The sequence below is a fragment of the Schistocerca americana genome, chromosome 7, assembly GCF_021461395.2.
Source record: "Schistocerca americana isolate TAMUIC-IGC-003095 chromosome 7, iqSchAmer2.1, whole genome shotgun sequence".
In the NCBI taxonomy this organism is placed as follows: domain Eukaryota; kingdom Metazoa; phylum Arthropoda; class Insecta; order Orthoptera; family Acrididae; genus Schistocerca; species Schistocerca americana.
The window spans coordinates 212,477,325-212,494,534 of NC_060125.1; the positions used below are offsets into that span (position 1 = coordinate 212,477,325).

The following is a 17,210-nucleotide window of genomic DNA, read 5'->3' on the forward strand; positions in this document are numbered from 1 at the left end:
GCTGGATCTCAACGACCTCGTATTACTAGCAGTCGAGATGACAGGCATCTTATCCGGATGGCTGTAACGGATCGTGCAGCCACGTCTCGATCCCTGAGTCAACAGATGGGCACGTTTGCAAGGCAACAACCATTTACACGAACAGTTCGACGACGTTTGCAGCAGCATGGACTATCAGCTCGGTGACCATGGCTACGGTTCCCCGTGACGCTGCATCACAGACAGGAACGCCTGCGATGGTGTACTCAACGTCGAACCTGGGTGCACGAATGGCAAAACGTCATTGTTTCGGATGAATCCAGGTTCTGTTTGTAGCATCATGATAGTCGAATCCGTGTTTGGCAACATCGCGGTGAACGCACACTGGAAGCGTGTTTTCGTCATCGCCATACTGGCGTATCATCCGGCGTGATGGTATGAGGTGCCATTGGTTACACGTCTCGGTCACCTCTTCTTCACAATGACGGCACTTTGAACAGTGGACGTTACATTTCAGATGTGTTACGACCCGTGGCTCTACCCTTCATTCGATCCCTGCGAAACCCTACATTTCAGCAGGATAATGCACGACCACATGTTGCAGGTCCTGTACGGGCCTTTCTGGATACAGAAAATGTTCGACTGCTGCCCTGGCCAACACATTCTCCATATCTCTCACCAATTGAAAGCGTCTGTTCAATGGTGGCCGAGCAACTGGCTCGTCACAGTACGCCAGTCAATACTCTTGATGAACTTCGGTATCGTGTTGAAGCTGCATGGGCAGCTGTACCTGTACACGCCATCCAAGCTCTGTTTGACTCAATGCCCAGGCGTATCAAGGCCGTTATTACGGCCAGAGGTGGTTGTTCTGGGTACTGATTTCTCAGGATCTGTGCACCAAAATTGCGTGAAAATGCAATCGCATGTCAGTTCCAGTATAATATATTTGTCCAATGAACACCCGTTTACCATCTGCATTTCTCCTTGGTGTAGCAATTTTAATGGCCAGTAGTGTATTACTCGTAATTAGTGGTCTAGCCCACGGCTGCTAGTAACAGCCGGTGCTGTGCAGCCGAGCCGTGGACGGCGTCGCTGTCGGTGTTGTCCGGCTGGCGGCAGCTGACGGAGCGCCCCTCGCCGCCCGCCGGCCACCTCTCCTGCCTGGACGGGCTGCGCGCGCTCACCTCCGCGCTCGTCGTCTTCGGGCACCGCGCAGACGCCTTCACATCAGGGCCGCTCGTCAACGCCGACGAAATCGAGACGGTGAGTACGGCCAGCTGCCACGTTTGCCGTTTCACGCTCGTATCGGAACTGTCGACCCTACGGGAAACGGAAGATTTTCAACTGAATCCATGCATATTTCAGAAGCAAATATATGGGTACGTATGTTCCACATCTCCTCCTACACCACTGGACCTATTTCAGCCAAACTTGGTAAACATGTCATTTACTGTCTGGAAAGAATCGCGTGGGGGAAAGGGGGTAAGAGTCACCTAATTATCAAAGAGGTGGGGATGGTGGGCAACAGAAGTGTTACTCATCCAATATTTGAGAACGAGGGCGCCTAGTGACCTGTAACAAACTTTGCACATAATTTCAAACCTTTACAAAACTCTTTATCGTTGACAACTCCAACTAAATGATGAAAGGAAAAAATAGTTTATCGTAAACCACGTTTTCACCATTCGTGAAGTAAAACTGCCTAATCAGGCATGACGTTTGAACTTATTACTTCCTTATTACTTATTATATTCGCGACATAGGTCGCAGACGGTACCCACATATGCTGCTGAACGTACGTACAAAATTATATCGTTTTACGATTCATAGTTCAGGAAAAATAACGTCACAAACATTGACCTGCGTGAAATCGAATCTGGAGAAGGTAATTCGCTAGAGATGGTGGTGAACTATGTGGGTAACATGTCAAATATATATTTAATATATGTGACATGTGCGTGGGCTGCCACACCCACTGCTAATAAGCTCCACCTAAACGTTTGGATCAATTTAAAAAAAAAATGGTTCAAATGGCTCTGAGCACTAAGGGACTTAACTACTGTGGTCATCAGTCCCCTAGAACTTAGAACTACTTAAACCTAACTAACCTAAGGACATCACACACATCCATGCCCGAGGCAGGATTCGAACCTGCGACCGTAGCAGTCGCGCGGTTCCGGACTGCGCGCCTAGAACCGCTAGACCACCGTGGCCGGCGATCAATTTCAACCAAACTTGGTACACATACTGCTTACTGTATGGAAAGAAATACTGTGGGGTGTGGCGATAACGTGGTGATTGAAGGACGCTGGAGGAGATTGACAGATAGAGAGGGGGAAGGAGTATGAGATGTACTGAGCGAGGGAGAGGGGAAATTGGACTGAAATGGGTGAGATCCACAGAGAGAAAAGAAGAGATGGACAAAGAATGAAAAGAGGAGGATGGAGGAGGAAGATATGGACATAGATGGGGAAGGGGGGCAGGAGATGGACAGAGAGAAGTAAAGGAGGAAATGGACAGATAATGGAAGAGGCAGACAGATAGGCAGGAGAGAAGAGGACACAAGCAGAGACAGAGGGAGATGGAGGGAAATGGGGAGGAGGAATTGGACCAAGACAAGGGGAAGAGGAAACGGAGAGAGAAAGGAAAGAGGAGCAGGTGAATGAAGAGAGGAGTGGGAGGAGACGCATAGAGAAAAGGAGGAGAAGGAGATGGACAGACTGAGTGAGGACGGAATAGAGGGAGAGGAAGAGATTGACTTACAAGGGGGAAGGAGGAGGGGACGGGAACAGTTGGGTTGAGAGAGGGAGAGGCAGAGGAACACAGAAAGGGAAGAGGAAAAGAGGAAGTGATGGACACATAGAAATGGGAGGAGCAAATCGATAGAAAGTGGGAGAGGAGGAGATGGAGAAAGAGGGGGAAGGATGAGACGGACAAATACGAGAATGGAGGAAATACAAACCGGGGCAACGCAGGGTATTCAGCTAGTAGTAGAATAAAGTTGTTGTTCACATGGCCCTTGCTGACGTACTGACTGTTTGCTTTCGTCTGCATATCTTCGGCCGACGTTTGTTCAATGATGTTTCTGACGCTTCGCCAGCACCAATACCTGGCATTGTCAGAGTTCTCTATTGGTGGTGGACTGGAGTCGAGCCCGGGTCTGGAAATGATGTGTATTTCCTGCGCCAATGCCTGAAGGCGTTTCCCTGGTAATTAGCAATCTGGTTCTCTTCTTTTTATCTGCAACAATCGTTTCATGCAGTACAGCAGTCCAGAGTTTATCTTGAGGCTTTATTCTTTCTTATTATATTGCGTGTTCCCCAGTAAATGGCTTCGACGTATTACCTATTAGTTTCTGTGTTTTTCTTTCCTTCTTTCTGTCTTTCTTCGTTCTCTGTCTCCTCGTGGTAGCACACACTGGAGAAGATCAGTCATTTGCTACGCTTAATCCGTTCATTATTCAGAAACGTGTTGATGCAGTTCGAGGCCCTGTACAACACTGTTCTCGTTTACGTAATTGCGCTTTGCTTTTGGAGACCAATTGTGATTATCAAGCCCTATAACTGCTTGCAGCTCCTCCACGGCTATCCCGTTCGTGTTAATGCCCATCGAACTCTGAATTCTTCAAGTGGTCCTATTTACACTAGGGTGCTCCATGGTCTGACCGAGGGAAAAATCCAAGATTACCTCTCTGATCAGTTCATCACCGCAGTCCATCGAGTAATGAAATAGGTTTGATGCAACCTTAGCGCTTACACGCATTCTTCCTCACACGTTTCATAAAGTAGTGCTTCCATCGAAAATCAAAGAGGGCTATGAAGTCATGATGGTCCAACTGTGCATTTCAAAACCGTTGCGTTGCTGCCATTGTCAACATTACAACCAAACTCGAATGTCCTGTCGAAACACGACCAAATGTGTTACTTGTCGTACGGATGTTCACGAGGGCGATTGCCCGCCTCCTTCTTCCGCTGTCTCAATTGCAATGACGACCATGCAGCCTCGTCCCTAGAATGTACCGCGTATTTCGATAAGAGGGCCGTCCAGGAAATCCGAGTGAAGGAAAACGTGCCTCCCCTGTCGCTGCGTTATATCACTTACAGTACGGACGTGGCCATACAGACTTGCGACTTCTAATTCAGCACTGCGGTTTTAAAATCGCTCAATAGCCTCCCCTTCTCCTCCTCCAGGTGTGCAACAAGTCATCGGCGGCAAAATTGCCTGCTACACAACCGGCAGACTTAAAAATACAGAAGGATTACTCCCGCGTTTTTACGTCCCTCCAATCAACAAACATCTGCATTTTCATGTGACAAACGCAAAAGTTCCAAGATATCAAACGATGCAAACGATCTCCTTCCCCGACTCGGAGATCCTCTTCAGCTGGGTAGCTGCGTGATACCCTCACTACTCCAACCTCCATTTCGCCAGTGCACACCGCCGACAGTTATTCTGCCCAGAAAACTGCGAGTGATGCAGTGAGAGTGTCGACGCCTCTGTAGATCTAATGGAACAGGATCTTCCAGTCTCTGCGCTTGTAGCAACGAGTCTTCGTGATGACAGCACCTCATTTTTCCCTCCTCCCCTTTCCCCATCATGACTTTCCTCCAGTAGAACGTTCGTGCCATTAGATCCAACAAGGAGGAATTATGGTTGCTCTTGAAATAGCACTTGTTTCCTGCCTCCAGGAAACAAAATTGCGTCCTCACGACTACTTTGACCTCTCGAATTTCTCTCCAGTCCACTCTGACCATCCGCCCCCCCCCCCTCCCCAAAGACGGCATTCCATCTCACGGGGTAGTCATGATGCTCATCCGGAATGACGCTCATACTCAAACCATCTCACTGAACACACGGCTGCAAGCTTCTGCAGCCCGCAATTTCCTTCCTTGCTTCACCTTTTCTCTTTGTAATGTCTACATCCGTCCGTCATTCAGTGTTACCGAGCAGACTTCCTCCAGCTTATTGGCCAAATCCTTCGCCCCTTTTTGCTACTCGGTGACTTTGATGCAAACCACCCAATTTGCGGCTCTTGCAGAACCTATCCGACAATGCCCCCTTGTCTGACCTTCTCAGTCAACTGATGCTCATCTGCCTTAATATGCCATGTTCCTTTCTGATTGCACGCCCACCTATTCCCATTTGGACCTCTTGTTCTGCATGGCCCAGCTTGCCAGTCGTATCGAGTGGTCTGTTCTCTCTGATGCATACTCGAGCGATTATTCCCTGTGTGCTACCCGTGTGCTGTCTCCTACCCCATCTATGTGTAAACCCCATTGGCAGCTTTCTAAGGCCGACTAAAGGCTTTAATCCTCCCTGGCGACCTTCGACGAACAGCATTTCCCCAGTCATAATGACCAGGGAGAATACCTTACAAATGTTATTCTTACCGCCGCAGAACGTTCCATTCCTCGCATTCGATCTTTACCGCGCCCTGTCCCGGTGCCTTGGTGGACTGAGGCGTGCAGCGACGCAGTTCGTATGCAGAACTTGCTCCCCTCCTTTTTAACCGTCGTCCTACGACGACGAACCATATTTCTTACAAATAGTTGGGCGCGCAGTGTCACCGCATTCTTCGCGATAGCAAAAAAAGCTAGGTGGCTTTCATTTACTACTACTGTTAACAGTTCCACTCCCTTTTCCATCGTCTTGGCCAACATACGACGACTCTCTGGAACCGACGTCCATTCCTCAATTTCCGGCATGACCGTAACAGATGATATCATAGTGGATCCTACTGCTACCTCCGACACATTATGCCCCTATTTTGCAGAGATTTCGAGCCCCACCCACAAGAAATCTGCCTTCTTCCACCGAAAATGAGTGGAGGATGCTCGGGTGATATCCTCCTGCTCTCAGAATAGTGAATTCTACAATGCCGCCTAACCTATAATGGAGTTGAATCATGCTCACAGTTTATCCCGACCTTTTCCCAAGGGCAAGACGATATTCACATTCAGATGCAGCACCTTTCTCTTGCGGGCAAGCAATTTCTCCTCCATACTTACTTACAGTTGTATCTGAACAGATGCTGGCGTGAAGCCACTGTCATACCCATACCTAAGCCATGTGAGCACAAACGCCGTCCTTCTAGCTACTACACCATTTCTCTCACCATCTGTGTTTGCAAGGTGATGGAACGTATGATTCATGCCTGGATGGCATGGTGGCTCGAGTGTTCAAATTTCCTGACCACTGCACAATGTGAATTTAGAGCGCGCCGTTCTACATTTAACCAATTTATACTTTGTCAACCCTTGTCATGAACGGTTCTCTGCAAAAATACCAGACTTTGGCCGTGTTTTCTGATTTGCAGAAAGGCTACTACATCTGCTGCAGGACTGGTTTCCTCTGTACTCTTTGTGCGCTTTCCTAGGCCACCTACCTCGTTTTCTTCATGACATGTGGGTTCTACTTTGTCGGAGACCTTTATCGAGGAAAGCAGGGTGTCTCGGGGATGTCTTGAGTGTCGTCTTCTTTAGCCATTAACCCTGTTATGGTCTGACTCCCACCAGATATCTCTGGCTCCCTTTTCGTCGATTATTTTGCGATGTATTGTAGTTCTCCACGGACTTGTCTCCTTGAGCGGCGTCTTCACCGATGTCTCGATCGCCTTTACTCGTGGATCAACAACAATGGCTTTCGCTTTTCGCCTGAGAAAACCGTTTGTATGAATTTCTGTCGTCAAAGTGAGTTTCTACCACTGTCTTTACATCGTGGGCCTGCCCCTCTTCCCTTCACTAAAACTAGGAAATTCCTGGGGCTCATGCTTTGTAGAAAACGTTCTTGTTCCTCTCGTGTGTCTTACTGGCCACTCGCTCCACCCGGTCCCTCAATGTCCTACGTGTTGTAAGCGGTGCTTCCTGGGGAGCGGATCGGACCACCCCCCCTCCGTTTGCACCAATCCCTTGTCTGTCCGGAACTAGACTACGCCTGTTTGGCTTATACATCTGCACGTCCGTCCATCTTACGCCGTCTAATTGCAGTCTACCATCATGGAATCCGTTTGGGCCCTGGCGCCTTTTACACTACGCCAGTTGGAGGTCTTTATGCATTAGCTGCCAAACTACCACTGTCATACCGGTGTGATATTCTCCTCTGCGGACACGTATGCCGTTTCTCTGCCATGCAAGTAACCCATCCTGTGCCTCCTTCTTCGATGACTCCCTTGCCGCCTCCCTCTTCTCATTACCTCATGGAGTTCGCTTTCGACTATAGCTCCGGCAGCTGAACATCACGCTACTTTCCCGCGTTCACGTTGGACTTCACTCGCTTCCAAAGGAAACTACTCCATAATCGATCTATCGCTGTAAATTTCTCGACCCTCGCACGGAATTAGGGATGGTATATTTGTATACATTGATGGCTCTCGGACTGACCGTGGTATTGGGTGTGCCATCGTCATCGGCATCGACGTTTTTCGGTACAGACTTCCGGAACATTGTTCAGTATTTACAGCAGAACACTTCGCACGGTATCAGGCCAAGAAGTACGTCCGGTGACAGGGGCTTTCTTACTGCGTCATCTGCTCCAATTCTCTCAGTGCTCTTCAGAGCCTCTGTGTGCTGTACACAGTCCATCCCTTAGTGCAAAGGGTCTAAGAAAGCTTCCACTTGCTCACTCTTGAGGTAGCCATTGTGATGTTTTGTGTGGGTTCCTGGTCACGTCGGTCTGACGGGAAACGAGGCTGCTGACTCTGCTCCCAAGGCTCCGGTCCTTCTGCCTCAGCTCACAGGTTCTTCCGTTCCTTCAGATGATCTCCGTGTTGCCGTCTGTCAGCAGGTGATGTCACTTTGGTATTACCACTGGTCCTCTCTCATGTGAACAAGCTCCGGAGAATCAAACTTTTCCCAGTGGCTTGGCCGACCTTCTCTCGGCCCTCAAGCCATATTGGACACTGTAGTTTTAGCCATCGTCATTTGTTTTAGTGGTGATCCCCAGCCACTTGGCGCTCATTGTCATCAATTTTTGACGATGCGCCATTTCCTGAGTGAATCCCCTTTTTTTTCAACAATTACGTTCTAAAGTACGTTTGCCATCTGAGTTATCAGCCGTTTTAGCGAACGACGCGCGGGCTACCGAACACGTTTTCTCAGCAATATGGCGAACGACATTTAATCTTTAGTTCGGTGACTTCGTTGTGTCTACGGCGTATTTTGTAGTCCTTGTTCGTAGCTCTCTTTGCTTTCATCGATTGGGCTCAACGTGTAGTATTAGTGGTCTAAGGTTCTAACATGGGCGCGCATGACTTTAGATGTATCTGCGCCCTAAAAATAACCAAACCGAACAAACATACAGTCCTTCTAGAAACACCTGTGCCTATTTTCCTTGGCATAACATTATCCTGAGTTCTTCTACTCGCCACTAACTTGCAGTCGCTGCACTACCGCCAACTCTCTGTGGGACCGGTTGGTATGATGCTCCCACGTCCGTTATGCTGATGATTCGACTTTCCAAAAGAAACAAAAAATGCTGATAAGTACCACGATCACGTTCTCTGGTCATGCTGTCCTGTGATCTTCTCCTCAGAAGGTCCAACAGGGTTGGACGCACCCTTCTCGAACCATTCTTCATCTGTAGAAATGAGATTTTTCTATGCTGAAAGTAAGAGTGACCTCATCTTATCCCATACTCATAGAAATAATGAAATACCAGTTTTGTAACGTTCGTTCAAAGTGTTGGTAATGTTACTCTTCCCATTACCGTCAGTGAAATTGATTAGTATCTCGAAGAGCTTCGTAGTTTCCTGTCGTGCATTTTAAAAACAGAGTAACACAAGTACGGTAGAACGTCAAGACATAGAGAGACTCTGGAAAAAAAGATAGTAATGTATTACCTGTCATAAAAGATGAAACGTGACAAAGATAGTGAATCATCACATGCCATAATGTCAGTCTGAACAAATCTTCTTATGGGAACCGGCGTAAATTTCAGATTTTCATGCCCATTCAAGAATTCAATAACAGTACGATCAGATCTGGTTGCCTGTGGCTGAGGTTATACCACCCACAGTTCTACCGTGTCCTCCACACTATTACTGTCAATAGTGACATTGGCCAATCCCGATTTACCCAAAAGGGCAGGTCGGAGTAAAATGGCTCCTGTCAGTCCATTAGCATAGAACGGAACTTAGTTCCTTCATTCGCGTACAAGGACAATAAGCTAAGTATTCAACAATGTAATAATATCTTCTTGAAAGCTAAACAGCGCACGTGTTTTGGTCCTGCCCGCTGCAGCTGTACGAAGGCGTGCTGGATGCGATCCTCATGAACGGCCACCTGATCGTGGACACCTTCTTCACCATCAGCGGCTGCCTGGTTGCACTCAAGTTGATGGCCCTCTGGGACTCTGGTAAACCAGTCTCTCTGTCGCGCCTGTACATCTACCGCTACCTCAGGTAACGGCATTTTTTCACATTGATTATTACAATACTACATTCTAGTTCTAAGCTAAGTGTACTGTGTTTCTGCTTTTGCACTTCTTTTGATTACACGCTTTATATCGTAAAATTATAATGTGTCACGAAACTCACAGAGAGAATATTCTTGTCCCGAAAGAACATATCCCAAAAGTAAAGTTTCATTCACCAATGAGATTTTGCTGAAGCATTTTCTCACGGTAATTTACAGTGTCGCAGTTTCTTTTACTACCGTCCATGTTTTGTTCACAAAGAACATAAAATCTCGCAGATTCGGTTTTCGCCAGTTCCAGATGGAAAGCCTCGTACGATTATTTAATACCCTGTTGGTGGTGGTTTTGCCCCAAAATGTGTATCGGGAATAAAGTTATCGAAACTGAAATGCAACTTCGTGTGCCACGTGAAGAAATTTTTCGAAGAAATGAATGTCCGTTACACTGGATATTTCATATACAGCTTATAGCGCTGAATCAGATCGCCTGCAATGTGCCGAGTAGGCAGCCCACAACACAACTGTGTCTCGCTTTCCACCTGTCAAGGGACTTCATACACTAGTGAGAAATTGACAAATGCTTTATACGAGGGCTCTTCGGAAAGTAAAGTCCGATCGGTCATGAAATAAAAACCACAGTGAAAATCAAATATCTTTTATTTGCAACATTTAGCCACACCTTCTAGCTACCTCTCTAAATAGTCGCCGCTCCGACTTAGACATCTGCCGTGGCGTTGTAAAAAATTTCCAGTACCCTCGTCACAGAAAGCAGCCGACTGTGTTTTCCGCCAATTCTCTAAGCTTGTCTGCCTTTCGTTGTTTGTGCCTAAATGTTGTCTTCGTAGCCAGCGGTTCATGTGAGCAGAGATGAACAACGGAGTGAGCCAATTAACGGCTGTATTGTGGGTGATGAAACACTTACCATCGTAATAGCTGCAGGAGCGTCGTCATTGCCCCTGCAGAATGTGTACGGAAATTGTCTTGAAGAAAGAAGCACATGACATTTATGTTATCTGGACTGCACAGCTTCTGGCGAAATCTCTCACCAGATCCATATACTTCCCGCGAGACGCGTTGTTTTAGGCATTCCTTCGTGATCACCTTGGGCTCTGAACTGAAAAGAGCGGCTTGAAGCGATCGACAGGCATGCTAAAGACACTGCCCAACGCATATGTGCAAAGTTCCATTGGATTTTCACAGTGGTTTACATTTCGCGCACTTCTATCTTTATATTTGCCATTATTTATCTCGTTGATCTATCGATCACCATTATGTTAGTCTTGTTAGTGTTTATTATCAGTTTGTGGTTATCCAAAGTATCTGGCCCAATTTTAGCGTATAGTTCATGTCCCTTTTTGAGAATCTGGTAATACTACTAAATCATCAGTAAATCGAATACAGTATACTGATTTACCATTAATTTTGATCCCTGTGGTGCCCGTTTTAGTTGTTTGTTTCGCACTTTCGACAGATATTAAATAAATAAAGATATAGAAGGATAACTTGTCGGATATCTCTTCTAGCTTCTTTCTTAATGTCATTGATTTCTGTATAGATTACGAATAAGTGTTTTATATACATAGAGTATCCAATTTTGTTCGGTTCTCCAATCAGCATCTTCCCTAACATCCTGCAGAGAGCCTTCCTGCATCAGTGATTGCTAACTACTTGTGTATTTCCTGTTCATGCCAATTCTTATAAAATCATTCGTAGTGTTAATACAACTTCGCCAGTTCCCTAATCATTTTTTACTTTCAACTTGGTTTGACTACGAAAACAAAAGTTTATAGAATATTTCAAAAAATTACTTTAATTCTAGTGTTATGTCCTCAAAAATGGTCATTTTCCTCATGAATTAACGCTTTGCACGATATGGACGCCGGCGCAGTAGATTCAGTATACTAAGGTGCACGGTAAGCCTAGCAACCAGGCTGTACTAGTAAGTTCCAGGAGGGATATTCAGTTCGCCTTGATTCTGTAGAGCAGATTTCTCGATTCTTGAAATTTTCAGTTCTGTCCATCACTCTCATGCAGGACCGAATGGTGCTTGAGAGATTATCGATAAATATGTCGTAGAAAAGGTGCTCATGACAATGTGAATTCCCTATATTGTCTAATACTGATTCCGCCTGGTTTTGAATAATTTGTATTGAGAAACTTAAATTTCAAAAACTTTGCGAGTATTGCGGAGGTCAACGGTGTACTCTGCATTTAATATAGGGTGTTTATAAAAATACTTATTGATATTGGGTCTTACTGGTTGTGCAGAGAACAGTCAGTATGAAATAGTGTAGGCTATCTTTCTGTTGACGTTCATTGAGCGTTAATTATTGATTATGTTTGTTGCTGTACTTCATCCATTAAGTGTGAAACTGTTGCTTGACGAAGTATTTTCAACTATCTGCAATATCCGCCATATAGGATGTCCTGTTTTGAGTTTGTGCTGTCATCAGTTCAAGATTAAAGGCTCCGTGGGAGAAGAGCTGGACTTCCCTTGTTCCGCAGCTGAAATGGGAGACATGGTAATCTCCTTTGACTAGGTCAAAGACGTTTAACAACATGCACATATTATATACGCAAAAGATATCCTAAACTACGCATTCCATCTGAAAAAACAGTCAACAGTCTCTTTCAGCTACTTGAAATTACGGCAACACGTACACCAAGGACAACGGGTCTCTGCAGGCGTTGTGCGCTTCGCACATCAGATATCTGACGAGTGAAAGATGATAGTTAAGGAACTGTGCAAAGAATTATACTTTCTGGATGACTAAATTAAGCTCTTGCTAATTCAGTTCTGCACGTATAGTTACTTTATCTATGCACTTAACCGTGTAAAAGATCTCAGGCCAGCCGAGCGGTCTAGGGCGCTGCAGATATGGACTGTGCGGCTGGTCCCGGCGGAGGTTCGAGTCCTCCCTCGGGCATGGCTGTGTGTGATTGTCCTTAGGGTAATTTAGGTTAAGTAGTGTGTAAGCTTAGGGACTGATGACCTTAGCAGTTAAGTCCCATAAGATTTCACACACATTTTTGATTTTAATCTCAGGCCGCACTACTATTATATCCAGTTGTAGTTCTACCAACGAATTCTACAAGACGATGTATGGATGATCCGCATTTCACAGCTTGAACTTTATTTACGGAATTCGCACAGAGGGTGATAATAAATTAAGGCAATATCTTGTGTAGGCAGGTGCAAATCCTGCAGTGAGCATAGACCAAGGCATCACGTTCATTTAAGGATCACTGTGTGGGCAATGAATTGTGGGCGGTAGAATCACAGACTACAAGTTTAAATGTCAAATTAAGAGCTGCTGTCCATCATCAATGTCTCGATGACCAATTACCAGCGCTATTGGACTACGACACCCTTGGAGAAAAACGGTGGTTTTTGTTTATGAGCGAGGGAGCACAACTCTATTCTATATAGCTCGAGCCACACTGCGTAACACAAACGTTTAGCCATCAATTGATTGCTAAACCGAATCAGTAGCATAGGCTCCCCGTTGACCTGTATGAATTCTTTGAAGTTTTCGCTAAAGGACATTTCAACGTGTCGGTGTATTCCACACTCATCTAAGACGTCCACACGTTACAAGAGTATGTGTTCCATGTCTGTGATCAAATTCTAAGAAGTGACGGTACACTTTGTGATCCTAAACAAAGTTCTGTATGCTTTATCTATAGTTATTACAACAGTTTCACGCATGCTCGATGAAGAATTTCGGCACTGCTTGTAAAGATGGACCATAGTTTCGTCGAATCGACAACTTTGTTGTATTTATTATGTTCCACCCTAAGACCACCTTCAAAAAACACCAAACGTTGATTTATCTAAGTTTCGTATTGTAATTTCTGTAACTTGGGGAAACAAGCGTGCTTCATAATATATATCTAAGCGACTGCGTTGCGAGCACGTAGAATTTGTATCAACTGATAATAGTTCCAGTAGAGAATAGAAATTTATATCTGCAAACATTAAAGTTAACTGAAATTAATCTGCAGATATAACAATCACTCTGTTATTTACCGTTACCCAATTTCAGAAGCGCGTCGATTTTTCGGACTCGTGCATCATATGCTTGACAGTTTCATAGGCTTCAGATTCGCGCATTACGTCACTTAACGGGACGGTTTCCTCCGGCTCAGCATTCTTCTTAATATTATTGAATGCTTTGACTGTAATAGTCAATGACAAAGGGAGAGGAGTGTCACTGTCATAATTATTTACAATGAAATAACTGTGTAGATTCAGTACTAGAGAATAGCTAGTACCAGCCACCTGACTTGGCACGACCGTATTGTTGCTACAGGCAATATGCCTCGCATTACAAGACACGTGATACTTTCGGCGAGAGAAAGTTATCTCACGTAGACGTGCTGCCAGAGGAACTTTATTATTCCTTGCGCTACAGCAGGGAGGCTCTTGCAGTCTCTCTATTAATATTCATCTCCAACACCTTCAGCAATTCTCTTCCCTGGCATCCCCCCACCTGTCATGCTCCAAAAAATTGAATTAAAAATTCTTGCTCAGTAGCCCTTTCCGCAAGTACTACCTTCGCTACCCTGTCTCGTGTTGGGACAAATTTAATTAAAATGTTAACAAGGGTCTGGAACAGGAGGCCAGCATAGCATTCCCACCAACAGGCGCTCACGTATTCACTACTCTGTCAGTCCTATCTGGCGACAGAAAGTTATTAAAGATAACAATGAATTTTAATGTATCAGGTTTCTTGCCAGTGGAATTTTCCTCGTGTTACACAGTTGTCAGATACGCAAGCTTTATACGTGGGCATCACAAAGAGAAATCGTTGATTGTTACGGCATTGTTGCGCAAAAGTATAAATTAATCGCCTACCTTCTTCTTGTTGCACATAGAAGCCTTACTCTTCTGTATCATATACAGACAACGTTCATACTTGCGGTATTCTCCCGTAAATCTGTCACCTATTCGCCTGTCTTCGTCAACGATACGAGGGAAGAGTGGTAAAGGTCTAAAGTCTCATCGGCAACAAGGCCATAAGACTCTCTTTGTTTATTGCTGGTTGGTTAAACCAGTTTGCAGTTGTCACATCATTCTGCTCTGAACGCATGTATTTAAAAATTGAGTTTGAGTAAGACAGCCAGTGAGAACAGTTCCACTTTCTCATTAAGTTAAATGGATGGATTCTACTTATCTGAATTTGCCTTCTCTGTATCTCTCATCGTCGTTATTAATGTCTAAGTTGTCTACGAAACGTTTCCTTACTGTATCAGAACTATCGGATTCGCATTCACTTCACATACACTTATAAACAAAACAACTGAACCCTATTCTTATTCATTTTTTTAAAGTTTTATTCCTCTTGTGATCTCACTAACAGTTATACATTACAAACATTGTCACTTTCGACAGGTTTTTGCTGTAGAAGAAATACTCCTTCTCTGCACGGCGAAGGCGATGGAAACTGGTGCGAAAAGATTACATGCGACGAGAGCTCTCAACTGATACTTTCGAGCATTTGAGTGTTGACAACATTTCAGTTTTTACACGATTTTTTTTATTTCGTAATTATTTCAAAATTTTGAACCGCATAAATAACTTCTTGTGTTTTTCTACACAGATAATCTATTTCGAAGTATCTATCTATCGAAACTGCGCGAAGAAATTAAAGGATTACTTTTCCTGAACACCGTAATTATCTCCCATTGTAACGTACAAGTTCGAAATTTGGCTCCTTGTTTTCTACAATCTTCCTCTGCAATGGTGCAAAGAAATTGCGCTCTGTGACGTAACCTTCAGACTCGGCGACACTTCAAGCACAAGGTGTCGACACCTGCGATAAAAGGGCCACAGCTCACAAGTTCATGTGACTCGCAAGGTGGGTTAATGACGCCATATTGGCAATAGATTTAACCACAACTCTGTCCAGCACCATCGTAGACATGAAATGCCGAGAGATGGCCCTTCTTTTGTATGTGTCGGTACCTTGCGGTTTGAAGCGTCGCTGAGACCGAATGTGACGTCGCGGGGCGCCACGCCTGTACACCAGTACAGAGGAAGACTGTAGGCACCTTTGAGGCAGATCTCAAACTTACTCGTTGCAGTCGGAGAATGTTACGAGGTTTCGATGAAGTGATCCCTTAATTTTGTTCTGCAATGTGTATTATGCAGCGTATTCCGCCCAAGTCTGTCACCTCATATATTTTCGAAATGAGACAATATGTGAATGCAGTATTGGCGAGGGATGCACCGGTCTCAGGGGCTCACACAGTGGACAGGAGTACATAATCCATAAAGGGTAACGAACAGCACTTAACTTTTTTTAAACGGCACAAGCGCGTTTTTTCTCTGTCTCTTCCTTTTTTTCTTCAGTCTTCTATTGGTCGCGGCCCGCCATTAGATCCTCTTCTGTACCAACCTCTTCACCTCAGAGTAGCACTTGCAACCAATTTCCTCAATTATATGCTGGATGTATCTCTGTCTTTCTCTACTTTTTTACCCTCTACCGCTCGCTCTAGTACAATGAAAGCTATTCCCTGATGTCTTAATAAATTTCCTATTATTCTCTCCCTTCTTCTTGTCAGCGTTTCCCAAATTTTCATTTCCTCTCCGATTCCGTGCAGAAATTCTTCATTACGTACCTTATCAGTCCACATAATTTACAACATTCATCTGTAGCACCACATCAAAAATGCTTCGATTCTCTTCTGTTCCAGTTTTCCCACAGTCCATGTTTCACTACCATACAATAATGCACTCCAAATGTACAATCTCAGATATTTCTTAAGATCTACGTTTCATACTAGTAGACTTCTATTTTTTAGGAGTACCCTTTTTACCAGTGCTAATCTCCTTTCGATGTCCTCCTTCCTCCATCCATCATTGGTTATTTTGCTGCCTAGGTAACAGAATTCCTTAACTTTATCAACTTCGCTACCATCACTCCTGATGTGAAGTTTCCCATTGTTCTCATTTCTGGAACTTCTCATACCTTTCATCTTTCTTCGATTTACTCTCAGCATGCTGGTGTAAGCTGTCTCCAGCTTACCAGTCGGCAAAGAGATTGCGAGAAGATCGATAGTAGGCGCTGGACCAAGCGCGCCTATCAGGAGAGAGGCCAAAGACAGACTCGCAAGCAATACCGCCAATGCCGCCAACGCCCTGTCGACCTAATGTATGTAGACCGCCGCTGCGGACTGGAGAGCACAGTCAGTCATAAGCAGTGAGCCCAGTCGCAGACAGAGTCAGTCGCTGTCAGCTCAATTACTACCTCAGTCGCTAATTTAGTTGGCGTCTGTCAGTTCACATCACCAGCAACCAGGGTGTAGTGCTTATAGCTGTCAAGTGTCAGTGTCTAAATTCCCAGTATTTTTACCGTTCACGTAATGGTACGGCGAGGAAACGGCTCTCCGAAGCTGTGTATCCATCTATATTGCATTGACGCCGCCGAAGGATACCGATTTTACCGAGCTAAGCTGCGATCTTGCTGCCGTAGAATTTTGACGTGGGCTGATGTAAGGCTCTCCTTCTTACAAAAGCCATAACACGAACTTCTCGCAAGCAGCAAATATTCAATTACGATTTCTGAATGCGAAGTTCCTTGCGTAGTCTTCCCTTATATACACACAACAAAAAAAGTTTTCATCAACCCGGTTCCCAGGACTAGGGAAGATAGACGGTGACTGTGGGTATTGTATCACAGACACAAGCCCTTTGACTGTTCACAGATGTCACTAAACCCACCCAAAGATGTAAACAACCGTGCATGAGCAGCGGCTATTAGACGGATAGGGTCCGACGGCCGATCAGTTCCAGTCATTCCACCAGGAAGAAGGTAC

General features: G+C 45.1%; 1 protein-coding gene across 1 annotated transcript in view; it reads left to right on the plus strand.

Annotated features, from left to right (window-relative positions):
- The window catches only part of LOC124622845 (O-acyltransferase like protein-like), a 304,695-nt gene that overhangs the window by 237,049 nt on the left and 50,436 nt on the right, over nt 1-17,210 (plus strand). Inside the window, exons 5-6 of the mRNA XM_047148636.1 lie at nt 1,052-1,242; nt 9,216-9,376. Coding sequence (XP_047004592.1) covers nt 1,052-1,242; nt 9,216-9,376 — 352 coding nt within the window. The remainder of the gene's footprint in view (nt 1-1,051; nt 1,243-9,215; nt 9,377-17,210) is intronic.